General features: G+C 43.3%; 1 protein-coding gene across 7 annotated transcripts in view; it reads left to right on the forward strand.

Moving 5' to 3' along the window:
* MYO1B (myosin IB) overlaps nt 1-17,878 on the forward strand; it is a 165,779-nt gene that overhangs the window by 132,196 nt on the left and 15,705 nt on the right. For 3 of the 7 annotated variants that reach the window (XM_083627132.1, XM_083627131.1, XM_083627133.1), the window contains exons 17-25: nt 179-405; nt 3,580-3,780; nt 6,283-6,376; nt 7,886-8,035; nt 8,878-8,946; nt 10,643-10,729; nt 11,037-11,123; nt 14,388-14,474; nt 17,504-17,578. In XM_083627132.1, the coding sequence (XP_083483258.1) occupies nt 179-405; nt 3,580-3,780; nt 6,283-6,376; nt 7,886-8,035; nt 8,878-8,946; nt 10,643-10,729; nt 11,037-11,123; nt 14,388-14,474; nt 17,504-17,578 (1,077 nt within the window). The remainder of the gene's footprint in view (nt 1-178; nt 406-3,579; nt 3,781-6,282; nt 6,377-7,885; nt 8,036-8,877; nt 8,947-10,642; nt 10,730-11,036; nt 11,124-14,387; nt 14,475-17,503; nt 17,579-17,878) is intronic. The other 4 variants (XM_083627136.1, XM_083627137.1, XM_083627134.1 and 1 more) reach the window with 3 other exon arrangements.

A 17,878-nucleotide genomic window follows, 5' to 3' on the forward strand; every position in this document is an offset into this window, starting at 1 on the left:
CCATGTGATAACACATGTGTGCACTGGGCACCCTCAAAGTTGGGCAGGACCCAGTGCCTCTGACATTCAGCAATAATATTTTGGAGGCATTAGCCATTTGTTCTTGACTTTCGTTTCCGCCCTTCCCTTGGATTGATTATCTCTTGTTCATTGAGACACTCTTGATTCGCATTGTTAGGTGATGTATCAGGTAGAAGGATTTGTCGACAAGAACAACGACCTGCTTTACCGCGACCTGTCCCAGGCCATGTGGAGGGCCAACCACTCCCTCATTAAAGCACTCTTCCCAGAAGGAAACCCGGCCAAGATTAACCTAAAGAGGCCCCCAACAGCAGGTTCGCAGTTCAAGGCTTCCGTGGCAACCTTGATGAAGAACTTGCAGACCAAAAATCCCAACTACATCAGGTAACCTTCAAGGAATCCAGTTCCATGGCCTTGTAATGCAGCATAATAACACAGTAACTCATTGCTACTGAAAATGCTGGAGCCACATGAAGCATTTGACCAACTGGAATGGGCTTTTTGTCTTTCTAAAACTTTTTGAAATTACTGTATCTGGGGGTGGAATTACCGTATTTTTCGCTCCATAAGGTATACCGGACCATAAGGCACACCTTGTTTTTAGAGGTGCAGCCTGTCCGCTTCTCCCAGAGCTTCTGGGGCTGCCGGGGGAAGCCCGGATCACACCCCCCCCCCAGCCCAAAGAGCAAAGAAGCCAAGACAGCGAGTAGGATCCATCCCGCTCGCTGTCTTGGCTTCTGCCATAGCCGCGTGCAGCCTCTCCCACTCGCTGTCTCGGCTTCCTCTTTAGCGGCTGGAGAGGCTGCGCGCGGCTATGGCAGAAGCCAAGACAGCGAGCAGGATGGGTCTTTAGCGGCTAAAGAGGAAGCCGGATGGATCCCGCTCACTGTCTTGGCTTCCTCTTTAGCCGCGCGCAGCCTCTCCCGGCCGGAGCGGCTGCGCATGGCTATGGCAATACCCCCCAGAAGCCCACAGGAGCCGCGCACCCTTTAAGGATCGTGTGGCTCCTGTGGGCTTTTCTACGAGGAGGGAGAAGGGACTGACTGGCTGCGTCAGTCCCTTCTCCCTCCTGGGGAAAAGCCCGCAAGAGCCGCACGGAGCTTGTGTGCGGCTCTCGGGGGCTTTTCCTGCCTGCTTCCCCCCTGCATTCGCTCCATAAGACATACACACATTTCCCCTTACTTTTTAGGAGGGGAAAAGTGCGTCTTATGGAGCGAAAAATACGGTACGTGTGCTATAACATAACTTATTTAGTACTTAATGGGCAGTAGTGAAAACCAATGATTGGGGGGGGGCGAGTTTGCTTTGAACTTTGTTCACATATTAAACAGGGGTGTCTCTGGACTACCCTGTTTGTTTTATCTCCCAAGCCCTTCAATGTTTACATTGCAGGGGATTGATGGAGTTACAAGGTACACCATAGAAGGCAGAGAACATCTAAGTTCATTTGCTGATGACATTGTGATAATGCTGTAAGACCCGATAGAGGTCTTACCAGATATAATTAAGGAGTTGGCGTGGTATGGGGTGGTTGCAAGGTTAAAAGTTCATTATGAGAAGCCTGTAGTGTAAACATGGCTCCCAAATTGCAGGCCAAGTGTGCTATGGGGATCCCGCCTTACGTTAAATCACTCTTGAGATCTGGGAGTTCAGATTCCAAAAGATCTAAGTAAACTTTGTGCTTTAAACTTATGCTCGGTGCTCAGAAGAATTAGGAAAGAAACAAAAAGCTGGATAAGCTGAAAGTTGTCCCTTTTAGGCAGAATAGCAATAAAAATGTCAAACCTCCCCAAGCTGTTATTTATGTTTCAGGTGTTTCTCATTTTTAATTCCGGGAAAGGCTCTTTGAAAATGGCAAGCTTCCATTAATAAATTTATTTTCTGAGAATGAAAGGGCCAGGCTGCGTTGTGATTTACTATGCAGAAGGACAATCCATATGGCACGAGGAATTCCACATTAACTTTTTTTAAAATAAAAAAACAAAGCTTGTCAGTAATGTCACTTAATTTATTTTACACTGGGTGATAAAGGCAAGGTCTTGTTGGGCATGGGGTGGTCAGGATCAGAGATGGTCGCTCTGCAGGCACAACCTTTCCCTTCCAATAAACTCCCATACAATTGCAAATCTTCGTAATGTGTTCACATGGTGCATGTTTTGCAGTCTAGAAAGCATGGCAATCCAAATTAATCCCAAGTACGTGTTCCTGGTACCAATATATTAAATCATTCACCCTTCTACAGTGCAGACAGAGAGACACAGTTTCAGGGACTGAAAAGGAGAGAGACTGTACAAGCCTAAGGCCTTCTGTATAACACCTATCCATTTACAGATGAGTAGTTGAGAGATTGATTAACCACGACTGAACTCAACTAGCTTAATGTCCATCCAAGCTGTTACTTTATTTCCAACAGGGAGATTTGGGAGCAAGGGACTAAAAGTCTCTCTCACAGTTTGTGGCATTGGTTTTGGGTTCAGCGGATGAACGGAGGGACCTGATTTCAGATATATATTCTGCAGAAGAAGAAGAGCAAAGGTGGAAAGCCGTAGGGTGATTTGAGTGGGAGATAGAGGGGTGGAAATTCTACCTAATCAATGGGATAGCTTCTGGGAAATGAAGGTGCTGGGACTGGTTCCCCATATGTCAGAGAGAATACATAAAAACCCACAGATCATATTAAAGCACAATGAGATTCATACACATGCTGGCTACGATGTCCCCAGACTGCTGGAAGGGTTATGGGTCAGTGGGGTACATGCATTCATCTGTGGTGGAAGTGCCCATATCTAGCAAGACTTTGGGATAAAGTACTCAAGGAGATCAACACTACTGTGGGGCAAACAATTGTTAGAACACCAAAATCAATGCTATTTTCACCATTAGACTCTGAGGGAGGCGGTTGTAAGCTTGAACAGAATTACAAACCAGGAAGGTTAAAAAAAAATCACTTTTCCTTATAGACATGATTAGATTTAAAACCTAATTAATAGACTAGTGACAGCACAACTGTGGAAGAGCAAAAGGACTCCTTGTTTTATATCTCTGGTGCAGTGAATGTTACAGAGAAGCTTACACATCAAATCCATGTCATCAAGTGACAAGCAAAACAGGATGCCTTTTCGGGGCGTAGAATTAAGTAGTTCTATTTTGCATTCTAGTAAGACTGCGACAGTACAAGGCTCTGAGCCCCAGGGCTTCTTTGGCAGGAAGGAAAGGATACAAATTTAATTAGTAAATAGGGACACTTGCAATTCGATATGCAGCTATTTGGAAAAATAATGAGCCAAGTGTCTCTGGAATTACCATAAGTTAATGTTTATAATGTCTTAAGATCCATTGTCTGATGAATATGATAACCGTGATTGCCTTCTATATTTAATCCATAATGCGAGAGAAGATTATGTTACCTGTTTTAGTCATTTATTGTTGTTTCTGTCTGAGACGTGCAAATGATTGCAGTCAATTGCATGTTAAACCAACTGAGTGGAAAAGAAATAGTTGTGCTTGTGTAGCAGAAATTATTGTGCAATATCTTAATGAATGTTCTTTTTCATGCAGATGCATTAAGCCCAATGACAAAAAAGCAGCACATATCTTCAACGAGGCTCTAGTTTGTCATCAGGTCCGGTATTTGGGTCTGCTGGAAAATGTTCGTGTCAGAAGGGCAGGATATGCGTTCAGGCAACCTTACGAGCCTTGTCTAGAAAGATATAAAATGCTTTGTAAACAGACATGGCCACACTGGAGAGGTCCTGCCAGGTAAGTGTCGTTAACTAATTAGTGCAGGTGTATTGGTGTGGCACTGTGGTGTAAACCACTGAGCCTCTTGGGCTTGCTGATCAGAAGGTCGGCGGTTTGAATCCCTGCGACGGGGTGAGCTCCTGTTGCTCAGTCCCTGCTCCTGCCAACCTAGCAGTTCGAAAGCACGTCAAAGTGCAAGTAGATAAATAGGTACCTCTCTGGCAGGAAGGTAAACAGTGTTTCCGTGGCCTGCTCTGGTTTCGCCAGAAACAGCTTAGACATGCTGGCCACATGACCTGGAAAAACTGTCTGCGGACAAACGCCGGCTCCCTCAGCCAGCAAAACAAGATGAGTGTCGCAACCCCACAGTCGTTCGCGACTGGACTTACCGTATTTTTCGCTCTATAGGACACACCAGACGATAGGACGCACTTAGTTTGGGGGGGGGGGGGGAGGAAACAAGAAAAAAAAATTCTGAATCCCAGAAGCCAGAACAGCAAGAGGGATCTGGCTTCTGGGATAGCCTCTTGCTGTTCTGGCTTCTGGGATAGCCGCTGGGATAGCTGGTCTAGCTTTGCGCGAAACCTCCACAGGGTACGGGGAGCCTTCATCCTCGTGCCCTGCGGAGGCTTCTGGGACAGCCCGCGAAGCCTCCGCAGGGCAGCAGGATGAAGGCACCCCGCTGCCCTGCCGAGGCTTTGCCCTGCTAACCCCAAAGCTAGAACAGCGAGAGGGAGCGTTGAACAGCGCTCCCTCTCCCTGTTCTGGCTTCTGGCTTAGCCAAGCAGCCTGCATTCGCTCCATAAGACGCACACACATTTTCCCTTACTTTTTAGGAGAGAAAAAGTGCGTCTTAGAGAGCGGAAAATACGGTAACTGTCAGGGGGTCCTTTAGCTTTTTACTGGTGTTTATTTGGCCCAGCACCAATTGCTTAACATGCCTATGGGATTGCATGCTCTTTCCAGAAAAAAATCCGACCTCTTAAGCCACACCCTATTAACTTCCCTGCTCTTTGCCCTTCCTGGATTTCAAAATGCTCTCAGGGAGCGAAACATGGTGCCATAATTTTGCATGTTGCTACAAAGGTTCTTCATATGAGTTGAAGGTATGCAAAACTGTGGCCTCTGCACCTGATTCTTGAGATTATCTTGCACATCATCTGTACGGTGCAGAGGCAGTTACAAAACTATCCTATGGAGATGCGATCCCAAGGAAATCATATTCAGTAAAAGACATACAAGGATTGATTGAAGAACTACTGTATTGTTTCTATCAAAGCTCCTCTCACCTTTTTATCTGCATACCTTCCCTATTTTAAATTGCAGATTTATTTTGTCTTGTGGCAACCCTAATTAAAATTAAACATGGATTAACCTTTCAATTTTGGGTTCGTGTCTCTTTCATATGTTTCCCCACAATTCCACTCCATTTTGCTTCAAACTGCATGTTCTATAAATTAAATACATATTTTGCTACATTTAAATTGCCAAGAACTGTGAAATATGTTTGGAGAGCTTAAGTTCGATTTGTACATAAGTTTGGGAGGTGGGGTTTAGGACATTTCCGCTACAAATTCATAAAGAGGTACCTTGGTTCTCAAACTTAATCGGTTCCAGAAGTCTGTTCCAAAACCAAAGCGTTCCAAAACCAAGGCGTGCTTTCCTAAAGAAAGTAATGCAAAATGGATTAATTCTTTCCAGGCTTTTAAAAATAACCCCTAAAACAGCAATTTAACATGAATTTTACTATCGAGACCATTGATCCATAAAATGAAAGCAATAATCAATGTACTATACTATAAAACAAATAAGACAGTATTGTAGATGATAAAAAATAAAATTATTATTTTTTTCCTTACCTGCACTGATGATAGTCATTGTTTGGATGGGGGGGCTTCTATCCATTTCCCCAGTCACACAATCAATCAATCAATCAATCAGTAGCTGAACTGGGTTCCACACAGTCACAAAAACAAATTAACAAAAAAAGCCTCAAAAACAAAACTGCAAAATCAAAAGCACCAAACTTAATCTGTTCCAGAGGTCTGTTCGACTTCTGAAATGTTCGAAAACCTGGGTGCGGCTTCTGATTGATGCAGGCGCCCTGGAAACAACAGCAGACAACCGCATCGGATGTTCAGCTTCGAAAAATGTTTGAAAAGTAGAACGCTTACTGCCAGGTTTTCGGCGTTTGGGAATCAAGGCGTTTGAGTACCAAGGTACCACTGTACCTCTGTTTAGAACATTGCTTTGTCAATTTCACAATCTGGCTGGAACTTTCTAATCCTTAATGACTTTATCAGAGCAGACATTTGTTATTTTGTATACCATTTTCACATCTGAAGCACAAGTGTTTGCAAACAGAATAGATAACAATTACTGGTCTTTTGTTTTTTTTCAGTGCCTATGCTAAAGCAGAGCTTTGCCTTTAATAATATGCTTATTGTATTCTCAGCCTGTGTAAGAGGTGCTACTTTTGAGAGAGAGGAGTAAATCACTTCCATTTGTTTTCTGTTGTAGAGCTGGTGTAGAGGTATTGTTCAGTGAGCTGGAAGTCCCTGAAGAAGAATATTCCTTGGGAAGATCAAAAATATTCATCCGCAACCCAAGAACAGTACGTGAACCAATTTTTCTTCCATTACGGCAAAGGCAGCTCAAGTACATTTGTCTCTTTCCTCCTGCTCCTCCTCTTTCTTTACAAGATATCAAGAGTTTTAAGGCCAAATTCAGGTTGTTAGGTGATGGAGGGCTAAAGCTTAGGTTTTGGAAAGAAGAGGGAAATAAATTTAATCCAGCATATTTTTTTACTTGTCACTGTGACATGCCATCTAACAATTGTATCACGCATTCCTCAAAAAGTTGGTTTTGTGTGGGCCTCAGTTGCAGACAAAAAAAGCAGCTTGTTAAAGTTCGTTTGTTGCATTCCACCTTCGCTCCTTAGCTGTATTTTGACATCACAACAATTCTTAGTCCCGGCTAAATGACAGAATAGGAATGGACAATATGGCAACACTTGCAGTTTATGAACCGACTGCTTACAGACGTAGACTTTGTTTGGATAAATGTGACAACATTTGGAATGTAGTAGGCTATTAAAATCTACATATGCATTAGGATAATAACACTATCAATTTATATAAGAACATATGGGAGAATATTACATTGCATTTTTGTATATACATATTTCTTATACACAACTCTGTTCTTTTTTTAACCTAACTTTCCCCCTCTTTATCACTTTATTTCTTTATAATTGAAATTCTTTCAATAAAATATTAGTTGTTTTTTTTTAAGTAGTCATACCTCGGGTTAAATATGCTTCGAGTTGAGTGCGTTCGAGTTGCCGTTTGCACATGCGCAGACGCTTAAAATGACGTCACGCGCATGCGCAGAAGCGGCGAAAAGCGACACACACGTGTGCAGACGTGCCATCGCTAGTTACGTTTACCTCTAGATGCGAACGGGGCTCCTGGAACGGATCCCGTTCGTATCTAGAGGTACCACTGTATAGGAATGGATTGTTCCTAGTTTGAATTGCAGCTGGGGAATGCCCTTTCTGAATGCATTCTCATGTAAAACTCCTTGCTGGCAAAAAGCCAATACACCAGTGAGAGGTTCAAGCTTGCTCCCTGCAGAATTAGTTTTCCTCGTGAGGATTTTTGTTTTTAAACATAGGGGGCATTTAAAACATAATCTCTCCACCCACATTGTCAAATGGTCCAGCCCGTTGTACCACCTCTGGTCTCTGATACCTCGCTGCCACCTCATTCTGCTGCGTGCGTGTGCAAAACCTAAAATAACTTAGGTGTCAAACATTTTACTCTTCCTTCTTGTTAAGTTGTGGGCGAACATATCAGACGACACAGCGATTCTTCAAACAGCTCTTGTTTATTCAGAGGCCAGAACAGAACTGAGCTGAAGGGCTCAGTCAGCCTGCTTATATAGAGCTCCACTACAACGTTACTGTAGCAACTTTCTAAAACTATCCAATCACTGAACGTCACTTTCGATCCTTCCTTTGCATAACTATCTACAGTATCCCCCTGCTGGCCCAGGGTGAGAACTTCAGTACATAACACTTCTCGTTTCTCCCTCCTGCCCCAACCCCCCCCCCCCCACATAGCTCTTCAAATTAGAAGATCTAAGAAAACAGCGCCTTGAGGATTTGGCTACCCTGATCCAGAAGATCTACAGGGGCTGGAAGTGTCGCACACGTTTTCTTCTCATGAAAAGGAGTCAGATTGTGATTGCTGCTTGGTACAGGAGATATGCAGTAAGAAAATATTATATGTGGGGCTTTTTTAATCCTGTCCCTTCTCAAGAGTTCAGTGCAGTTAGCAATACTTAGCAAAAAATACAAATAAAAATTGTGACATCTGTGGTTAAACTAAAGTACCCAGTGAAATTTTTAAAAAATGGCTGTAAACTCAGAACTGTGCCCTGCTTTTGTAGTGAGTATTCTTGGAAGATGCTCAGGTTTGGATGTTGGTAAGTCTTGCCACAGCTTTGTAATCTTAAAGCAATTAGTTGAGGTATGCGTCTTAGAGTACCCTTGGTTGGTCTCAATGTGCACTTTTAATTCAGCTTGAAAAGCCATAGAAACAGCAGTAGAGCTCTTGGATCCAAAGCAGACGTAGTATGGTTTGCTGCCTTAATCCGGATTCAGGTTACAAATGCCCAGTGAAACCATGTTTTTTTCCCTTTAAATTTGCTTGGCTAAAATATGTCTCCAGGTGACATGTATAAGGAGACGCCTTGTGAGCTGCGAGGCTGAGTTGATCAGAAACTGTCTTTAACCAGATTTTGCTCATTGCCGACGTAACACTTAACCATTGTCGATACAGCCATGGTTTGCAAACCCGCTACAAACCATGGTTTCAGGTGCTGGTTAGTGGCTAATTATTGACCATGGTTTAGTTATTTAGACACAATGACTATTCACACGTTGCTCTTAGAAGTGCAGTGTGCTTCTAGCAAGCAGGTTGTATCACTCACCGGGGCAGTCCCTACATAGCATGCATCCCTAATAGAACCAGTACAAAGTGTGTGTGACAAGCTGGGTATATTTCAGTTATGTAAAACTCTGATTCATTCTTGCTTAAATTTTCAATGCAGCAACAAAAGAAGTACCGGCAGATCAAGAGTTCTGCCATCGTGGTGCAGTCTTATATCAGAGGATGGAAGGTGAGAAAAAGTCAATTCAGCCCCTTGGGTTGTAACTGCTGCCTCTCCGTGGGTAGAGAAAAGGGGTATTTGTACCTGTGTTTCATTCCCAGACGTGTATTTGGACTCCTAGGTTGACGCGGAGGCAGTGCAGGGAAATAAAAGTGTTAAACCCTCGTTTCTTCACTTATTCTTACCTGCGAATCACACCCTGCCATTGGAAAACCTTGTTGTTGTTTTTAAAAAGGATGTAATTACAGTGGTACCTCTGGATGCAAACGGGATCCGTTCCGGAGCCCCGATCGCATCCTGAAGCGAATGCAACCCGTGTCCGTGCATGTGCGGGTCACAAGGCTTAAGCAGAAGCAACTTCAACCTGAGGTATGACTGTAATGGATTTACTGCTTTGCGGTGTAGAAGCAGCGACTGGGGTTCAGAAAGGCAAGCTGGACATGCGAGATGTAGGTCCAGCCATAATGTTATTTAAAAACAAGTAGGACTGCTTAGAATGTGCTGAAAGAATCGGAAATAAAAACCCAGTCAAGCAAAATGTGGTTTGCCAGAATGCTGTTTGGATTATTCTTAAAATGATAGGCTATTCTCTCCCCCCCCCCCCACGGATTTCGTTTTGTTTAACTTCAGCTTTCTCTAGAATCTGTTTTACGTGCGTTTGCTGATTTATTTTGAAAACTTGAGTAGTTGTGGCTTAAAATCCCAAGCCACCAGTAGAATTAGATGGGCCCTGGAAATCTGGTTTAGGTGCCACTCCTACTCATGTATCAATAACTGATTTGAAGACCAGTGCTGTTTCCCGCTGCCCTAGGAGTTTTGCAGTGCTGCCTGATTTTGTGTCCTGAGGCCTACATTGTGGAAGACACTGGGCAGTACTAGATTACACCAGAAAGGCATAATAATAATAATAATAATAATAATAATAATAATAATAACGACAATAATAATAATAATAATAATAATAATAATAATAATAATAATAAATAATTAATAATAATAATAATAATATATTTATACCCCACCCATCTGGCTAGGTTTCCTTCAGATGTCTGGCTGCCTTCAGATGTCTTCTAAAAGTCAGATAGTTGTTTATTTCCTTGACATCTGATGGGAGGGCGTTCCACAGGGTGGGCGCCACAACAGTAGTACCTCAGGTTAAGTACTTACAGTAATTCGTTCTGGAGGTCCGTTCTTAACCTGAAACTGTTCTTAACCTGAAGCACCACTTTAGCTAATGGGGCCTCCTCCTGCTGCCGCGCCACCGGAGCATGATTTCTGTTCTCATCCTGAAGCAAAGTTCTTAACCTGAGGTAATATTTCTGGGTTAGCGGAGTCTGTAACCTGAAGCGTATGTAACCCGAGGTACCACTGTACTGAGAAGGCCCTCTGCCTGGTTCCCTGTAACCTCACTTCTCACAGTGTGTGAACTGCCAGGAGGCCCTTGGAGCTGGACCTCAGTGTCCAGGCTGAATCATGGGGGTGGAGACGCTCCTTCAGGTATACTGGACCAAGGCCATTTAGGGCTTTAAAGGTCAGCACCAACACTTTGAATTGTGCTCGGAAACATACTGAGGATGGAATAATTATGAAATGTTTGCCTTGTCTGGGAGTCTGAAGTGGGCAGGTGGGCATCAGATCACTCTGTTATCTTAGCTGTATTTCAAGCCCTAACTCTTCTTTGGCACGGGCTATTGCCGTTTCACAGGCTCGAAAGCTGCTCCGTGAACTCAAGCATCAGAAACGCTGTGAGGAAGCTGTTACGACTATTGCCGCTTATTGGCACGGAGCTCAGGTAAGAAAACACAAGCCGGCTTCTGTTTGTTTCCGAGCCAGCTACGTGGTACAAAGGTTGCCTTTCGATGGAAAGAGTGGCAGAAATGTTTTCAGCTGCTTCCTTCACTTCACTTGAGTTTTTTCCACTTCCCTCACCCCACTCCAAGCTGTGCTTTTCAGTCTAAAAATCCAGGCACACTCTTTTCATTTATTCTGTGTGAAACGGCTTCCTTTCTGTCCATTGGGAAAACTGAAGCAAACTCTCTTCTTTTCTTTCCTTTGTCTCTTTCAAAACTTCCCGCAATTCATTTTCAAATGCACCGCAGGCGCGAAGGGAGCTGAGGCGGCTGAAGGAGGAGGCTAGGAATAAGCTTGCTATTGCTGTTATTTGGGCTTACTGGCTTGGATTAAAGGTACTACATGCAAGCGTCATGTGCCCCCTTCCCTTATCCCACTCACTTTTTTTTTAAAGCAAGAATTAATCATTTGTGCTGGCTTACTAAACAGGAGCATGCCACTGCTGATAGCCTTTCCTTTACATCTTTGCCCCACTTAACCTGAAAAAAATTCCATAAACTAAAAAAAAGTCAAGCATGCCCAGCTGTTTAGCACTAATTGCTTGTTAAGAAGCCATAAAGCATCTAGACTGAAAAAGGGGCTCTAAAATGTATTTAACTAAACTTGCATGTCTCGAAGCAAAGGCCCTTTTATTAGCATGCACATGCAGTAGTAATTTTATAGGTTCCCACGCTAAGAGCTGAGGGGGGGGGGATGTTCTATTAATTAAATTCACAGCAGTGCACATAGGTTCTAACCCATGTCCTAATATTTCACAATTTGTAAGAAAGTGTTGGGTTTGTTTGTTTTTTTAATCCCAACAGAATTCTATGTTCTAAATTTCTCATTTTTTATAGAATAATAATAATAATAATAATAATAATAATAATAATAATAATAATTTATTATTTATACCCCACTCTGGGCGGCTTCCAACAAAACACTAAAATACAATAACCTATTACACATTAAAAGCTTCCCTAAACAGGGCTGCCTTCAAATGTCTTCTAAAAGTTTGGTAGTTATTTTTCTCTTTGACATCTGGTGGGAGGGCGTTCCACAGGGCGGGTGCCACCACCGAGAAGGCCCTCTGCCTGGTTCCCTGTAACTTGGCTTCTCGCAGCGAGGGAACCGCCAGAAGGCCCTTAGTGCTGGACCTCAGTGAGAACGTATCAAATGTCAGGCCTACAGGTGTCAAAGGGCTCTTCAGGGTCCTCAATGTGGTCCATCGCACCTTATCACTTGCGTTATTGAGCCATCTTCCAGTGGCCATCGAACCATACCTTTAGTTGCGCAAAGGGGCAAGCATACTAATGGCTTGCTGCATGCCATCACATTGCGCTCCCTGCAGGGTTTGGCAGCTCAGGGAGCGCTAGTGTAATTGGCAATTTGCTAACATTTGCAGCCAAGGTTCAGAACTGGGAACAGAAGCAGTCAGTAGACTGGGCATGCGAGAGATCAAGCAACCAATTAACACTAAATCCATTGCTTCTGGTAAATGGGCCCCTAGAAGGCCGTGGGAATTTGTGTCCCGGGCTTTTTCGACTCGTCTACCCATTGTACCCAAGGGGCGCATTGTTTGCCAAGTGTGAAAGGTGTAGGTGAGCGTGTTGGCCTGTAAAACTGGTGCTTGGTGCTGATCCCCAGCTGCATCTGAGCGCTATGTAAATCTAGAGAATACTTAAAATTATATATAACCCTTTAGGACTTTGGGAAGAATATTGCCGATATGATAGTTGACATTAGTCATATCTTTAAAAAAAATGACACAGGAAAATCCCAAGAGGAATAGTCATACCAGAAATTTACAGCAGGCATGTCTGAAGTCCGTTTTGGGGCCCTAATCCGTTCTGCTGGTCGACTAAATCTTAACAACAACCTTGGGGTTAAATCCTAAAAAAAGCTCAACAACTTTGGTCGGCCCTCATGCATGTTCACTTCATCAAATCTGGCCCTATTTTAAAAAAGTTTGGGCACTCCTGGTTTACAGTGAGCAACTGACTGCACAATATTGATACGGAGAAAAGAAGAAAACGTGTGCTATGTAACAAAAGCTCCTCCCTAGAGAACGTTCTTTTGAAACAACTAACTATACTGAAGAGCCTTACCAAATGTGGCTGTACCTTAGGGGGAAGTAAATGCCACCTGGAACATCACTATTTGCTGCAGCTGTTTATATATATATATATATATATATATATATATATATATATATATATATATATATTGTATGGTAAAATGCTCCACTTAGGTGAAATGATTCAATGGTTTGGGCTTTAGTAGTGATATACCATAAAAAGTAGCTTGAGGGCTATAGGTTTAATTTGGAAAACCAAGCTGGTCTGTTTGCGATAGCTGGGATACTGTCAAAGTAAACTAGCATTGAAACAACTGGAAATTCTCCTGCAAGATAGCTTTGACTGATTTATTTGAGGAAAAGTATTTTAATAATAATAATAATAATAATAATAATAATAATAATAATAATAATAATAGGTGCTTGGTATGACCAGCCCCTTGATCCGTAGAATTTCAAATGTTTATTTGATTTGGTGATCAAATTGCACAGGGCACCACCACCACCATGTAATTCAAACAAAACAAAACACATACAAACAACATCTTCCCAAAAACACTTTAGGCATGAGGGGTTCATAAACTGAACCCATTCATGAAACAATCATCAATTGCTGACCATAAACAAAAATATAATTGAGAGTAAATTGATCATTGCCTGAACCCTCATAACACTGCAATTCCCTTCAACATTTGTATGCCATTTACTAAGAACTTAAATGTGCTTGTGTGAACTTCTATTTGAATACAGACTTAAGTAGCAGAGCATGCCTTTGTTACGGACTGCAAAATTTGCAAGACAAACATTCTGTGGGATGAACTATGTATCAGTGCTGCAGGTGCATAACTACGGCTGCTGTTAGCGTAATGCTATACTCAAACAACCATTTGAACTCTGAAGATGCCTGTCCTCTACTAACCCTAAAACACCCCAAAGCAATAACAGAATCTCATGGCCATACAGAATGTATAGATCTTTAACATCCCTTTTTGTGTTACCCATTCCCTGTGTACCACACATACTGAAGTCATGTTGATGTGATGTGATGTGCATGTATGTCTCTGTGTGACATCAAAGAAGAAGCTCTTTTACAAGATTTTGGAAGAAAGCGCATTGACACCCAAAATTGTGTAAGGCTGGCCTAAACTGGGGTCCTTCAGTACTTCAAGTCCAGACCTTAGTGTTTTAAGGGGATGTTTTACCTGGAATAACAACCCTTTGGGCTGCAACTGTGCAGAAAGTTTTCCGTTTAAAATTGAGAGCTATGCAGCATTTGCCAGACCTAACATGCCATATGAGAGTGCCAGAACCCAGGGAACTTCTGCTACTCTTACTTCTCTTCCCTGCCTTGGTGAAGCAGCGCTGAGGGGTCTGCTTGCACTTTCACCCTCTCTTCACCCTTTCATGCTGGGGTTCTAAAAGTTGCATACTGTTCTTCCATCTTCCTGTATTGGCTTGTTCTATCAGTGGGAGAATTCTGTTCCTGGTCATTGTGCTTACCTGCATCAGGCTGTCTCTGTGATTCACTGTCTAAACCTTTTAGGCTCGAAGGGAGTTCAAACGCTTGAAGGAAGAGGCTAGGCGTAAGCTTGCTGTTGCAGTCATTTGGGCTTACTGGCTTGGACTAAAGGTACTCTCTTAAACGACTCCCTTATGTCAATAATGAACTCAATAAAAAGCGTGCTCTCTACTAACGCATAATCAACCTCTGGTGCTGTGAGATTGCTCTAGCAAGCATGATCTTTAAGGAAATTATTCTTTCCCATAGATTAGACTCTTAGAAACAAGCAAGCAAAATGGCGTTGCAGATTATGCCAGACAACTTTATGTGTGTGCGTTTTCAAATCTATGCAGCTGTTTCAAAAACATTGCTAATCTTACCAGCAGTGTGACTTATCAAAGGGATAATAAATTTTAACCAATAGGGGTGTCATGGCAGCTATTGACACCAGCTGGCATTGGCGACAATTCAAGTAATGGCAGACAATTCTTTTCTGAACCACCTTTTGCTGTTGTGTGACGATAGCTCTCTGCTTTCGTTGGTACATGATTGTCCAGAATTACTAAACGTTAAGTATGCTTAATTTTCCTTCTGATGAGGATGGATCCCTGCCGGCAAATGGATTACACCCACATGGAGGGACTGTTTGTGTGAGCGGATGCTTCCAGGGGATGGGGGCAAGAGAGGAGGCTAGATATGTGACCGCTGCAATTTCTGTGGCTGCAGCAAAACTCCTCCTGCCACAGTCATATAGGAATCGCAGCAGCCACACACAGTCCTGATTTGCATGTCACACTAAGCCAAATTATGGCTTAGTGCAGGTGTGGAGGAACCCTCCAGATGTATAGTGGGAGCCGTTTATGCATACAGGGTCCCCGAGCAGAGTTTGCAGGCAATTTGCAGCTCCCTGGTTCTTTGATGCGGCTGCATCATGCCGACCTGCGGCTGAGCCAGGTTCTCTCATCGCTGACCACAACCTGTAAGCAACTGAAACGAAGGCACATTTCTTAAAGGTGCAATCCCATTCCGTTCAAGAAGGGGATTGCCACTGATCCTTTATATTTGTGTTACAAGTCAAATATATGAAGATGCTGTATATTCTTGCTGCTTTTTGCAGCGTCGGAGCATGTGCCCGCGCTGCCCAGGGCGGGCGCGCTCCCGAGGGGCGTGGGGCGCAGAGGGTGCCCTCCCAGGCGCAGGATACTGCTCGGGTGCACGGAGCGGCGCACCCGCAGGGGTAGAGCGAGCCATTCATGGCGGACATTCAGCGCACCGCCTGCCCGCGACTCCCAAGCCTCCCCCAGCGGTCAAAACAAAGGGGGAAGGGGGGAAGGCAGCCTGCAAAGCAGTGCAGCTCCCCTCTTCCCCCGACGGTTTGAGGTAGGCTTGGGAGTCGCTGGCGGTGCGCCAAATGTCACGCACCCCTCAGCGAAGACACCTGGGGTGGTCCGCCCCCACCACACCCCTCTTCCTCCGCCCCTGGCCGTTTGTTAACCAGACAAAGATCTGAGCAAGTCATGCTTGATGTGGTTCTGCTCTCTCTTTCTCCTGTTTACATGATTTTGAAAAACTAAACGAATCTTATAGATACTACAGTTCAGCTGTTTCCTAAGAGCTGCCCTTTCTGAATATCTAGAAATCAAACACATATGATATGATATGGTGGGGGTGGGTGGGTGGGGTGTTCTCCATTTTATTAAGAACCTGATAATGTCAGGTAGGGATAATGAGGACTTCTTCTCAACCTGTGTTTGGGTTGTACCACTTCAGACACCCTGGACTGAATGCTTCTCTACCAGACATTAATATGCACAAAGAAAATAGGAACCAGCTGTCACTTGCTGCCTATGACCCAATGGAGCTCTCAGGAGATTACAGAGCCTTGGCCAATGAGCAGTCACAGGGGGGCAGCCTAGTTCTGGTTTTTTCCCCACCCTCCCCCCTTGCAAAATGACTGTGGATGCTTAAGCATTGCCATTTTACAAATAGCCCCTAACTGCATGGAAAAGTGTGGGTTGGAGCTGCGTGGCAAAAAAATGTGTCTTTGCTAGCCAGGATGGGAGTGAGAGTATAGAAACCTCTGCTTTTTCTGGGGCTGCAATATAATTCCTTGTGCAAAGGTAGGAGTTGCACCTATTGTGACCCACCCTTAATGCCCCCAGCCCCATGGTTCCCAACGTGGGGCACACACCCCACAGGGGTGCTAGTTTGATTCCTAAGGGAGGCAATTTGAGAAGGAGTTATTAACAGTGAATGGCCTTTTATGCTTCCTCCACGTGAATAGGAGTTCATTTTTTGAATAATAAGAATTATGTGTCATTTGCGGGGGCGGGGGAATCAGGATTTTAGAGATGCGTAGGTGAGACATGGCCAAAAAGAGGTTGGGAACCACGCCTCTAGCCTCAACCATGTTTTTCCTCTGACCTCACCCCCCGTATGTGAACCCCCAAAAGTTGCTTATCTATTTATTACTTACTTATTTCATAAAATGTATACACCGCTTGATTGTCAACAAAACCAAACCAAACCTCAAAGCTGTCTACAAAAGATATAAAAGGTAAAATCAAGAAAAATTGGCAATCCCACTTTAAAACAAACTAACTAACTAACAAACGTTAAAATACTTAAACAAATTCAAGTTGCCTCAACCTTCTAAGCATCTGCATAGGCTTGTCTAAACAGGAATGTTTTTAGCAGATGCCAAAAAGTGTACAGTGAGAGTATTTGCTTGATCTCAACAGGCAGGGAGTTCCAAAGTGTTAGATGCTGCCACATTAAATGATTGAGTTCTTACAAATGATGGAATGTGGCAACTGAATTCCAAAAGGTTCCCCACTTAGTATAGAGAGGAAGATTCAATCATGTGAGTCCTTACCTGTAAACTGAATTGGTACCACCCAAACTCAGGTTTCCTGATAATAATAAACACATCCAGAAATGCTAAAGCCTCTTAAGTAGTGAATGAGGATTTTTATTTTGCCTGTGTTTACCTTAACTTTTTGTATCGGGGGCCGGGGGGGGGGGACCTAGATTGTGGTCTTTCTTCTGCAGAACAACACTAAAAATTGTCTCCTTGGAATTTAGTGTACTACTTATGCTTATGAGAAGAAAACAAAAACAAAAGCTGAATGTTTACTCTTGAGTTTTCAATTTTTCAGGTCCGTAGAGAATACAGGAAATTCTTCCGGGCCAACGCTGGAAGGAAGATCTACGAATTTATACTTCAGAAAATTGTATGTTTCCCTCCCTCCTTATACAATTACTGCAGCCAGTCATCAGAAAAGAATAGCAAACACAATCATTTGAAGTTGTTTTATTTCTCAACGTACATAAGATGGGCTGATTGGAGGAATACATAGTACATAGAGAACAACACTGCTTTCTCTATTAATGTGTTTTGTTTTTTTAATTATCTGTGCTGCAGATGGCAAAGTAGACTGCATTTAACCAAAAACAAAAAGTTGCTCAGCTCCTCACAGCAGTGCCACAGAAAGAGCAGGAGTACATGAGCCCATGGCTTGCTGTGGCTTAGT

This window comes from Podarcis filfolensis (genome assembly GCF_964270895.1).
Source record: "Podarcis filfolensis genome assembly, chromosome: 1".
NCBI lineage: Eukaryota > Metazoa > Chordata > Lepidosauria > Squamata > Lacertidae > Podarcis > Podarcis filfolensis.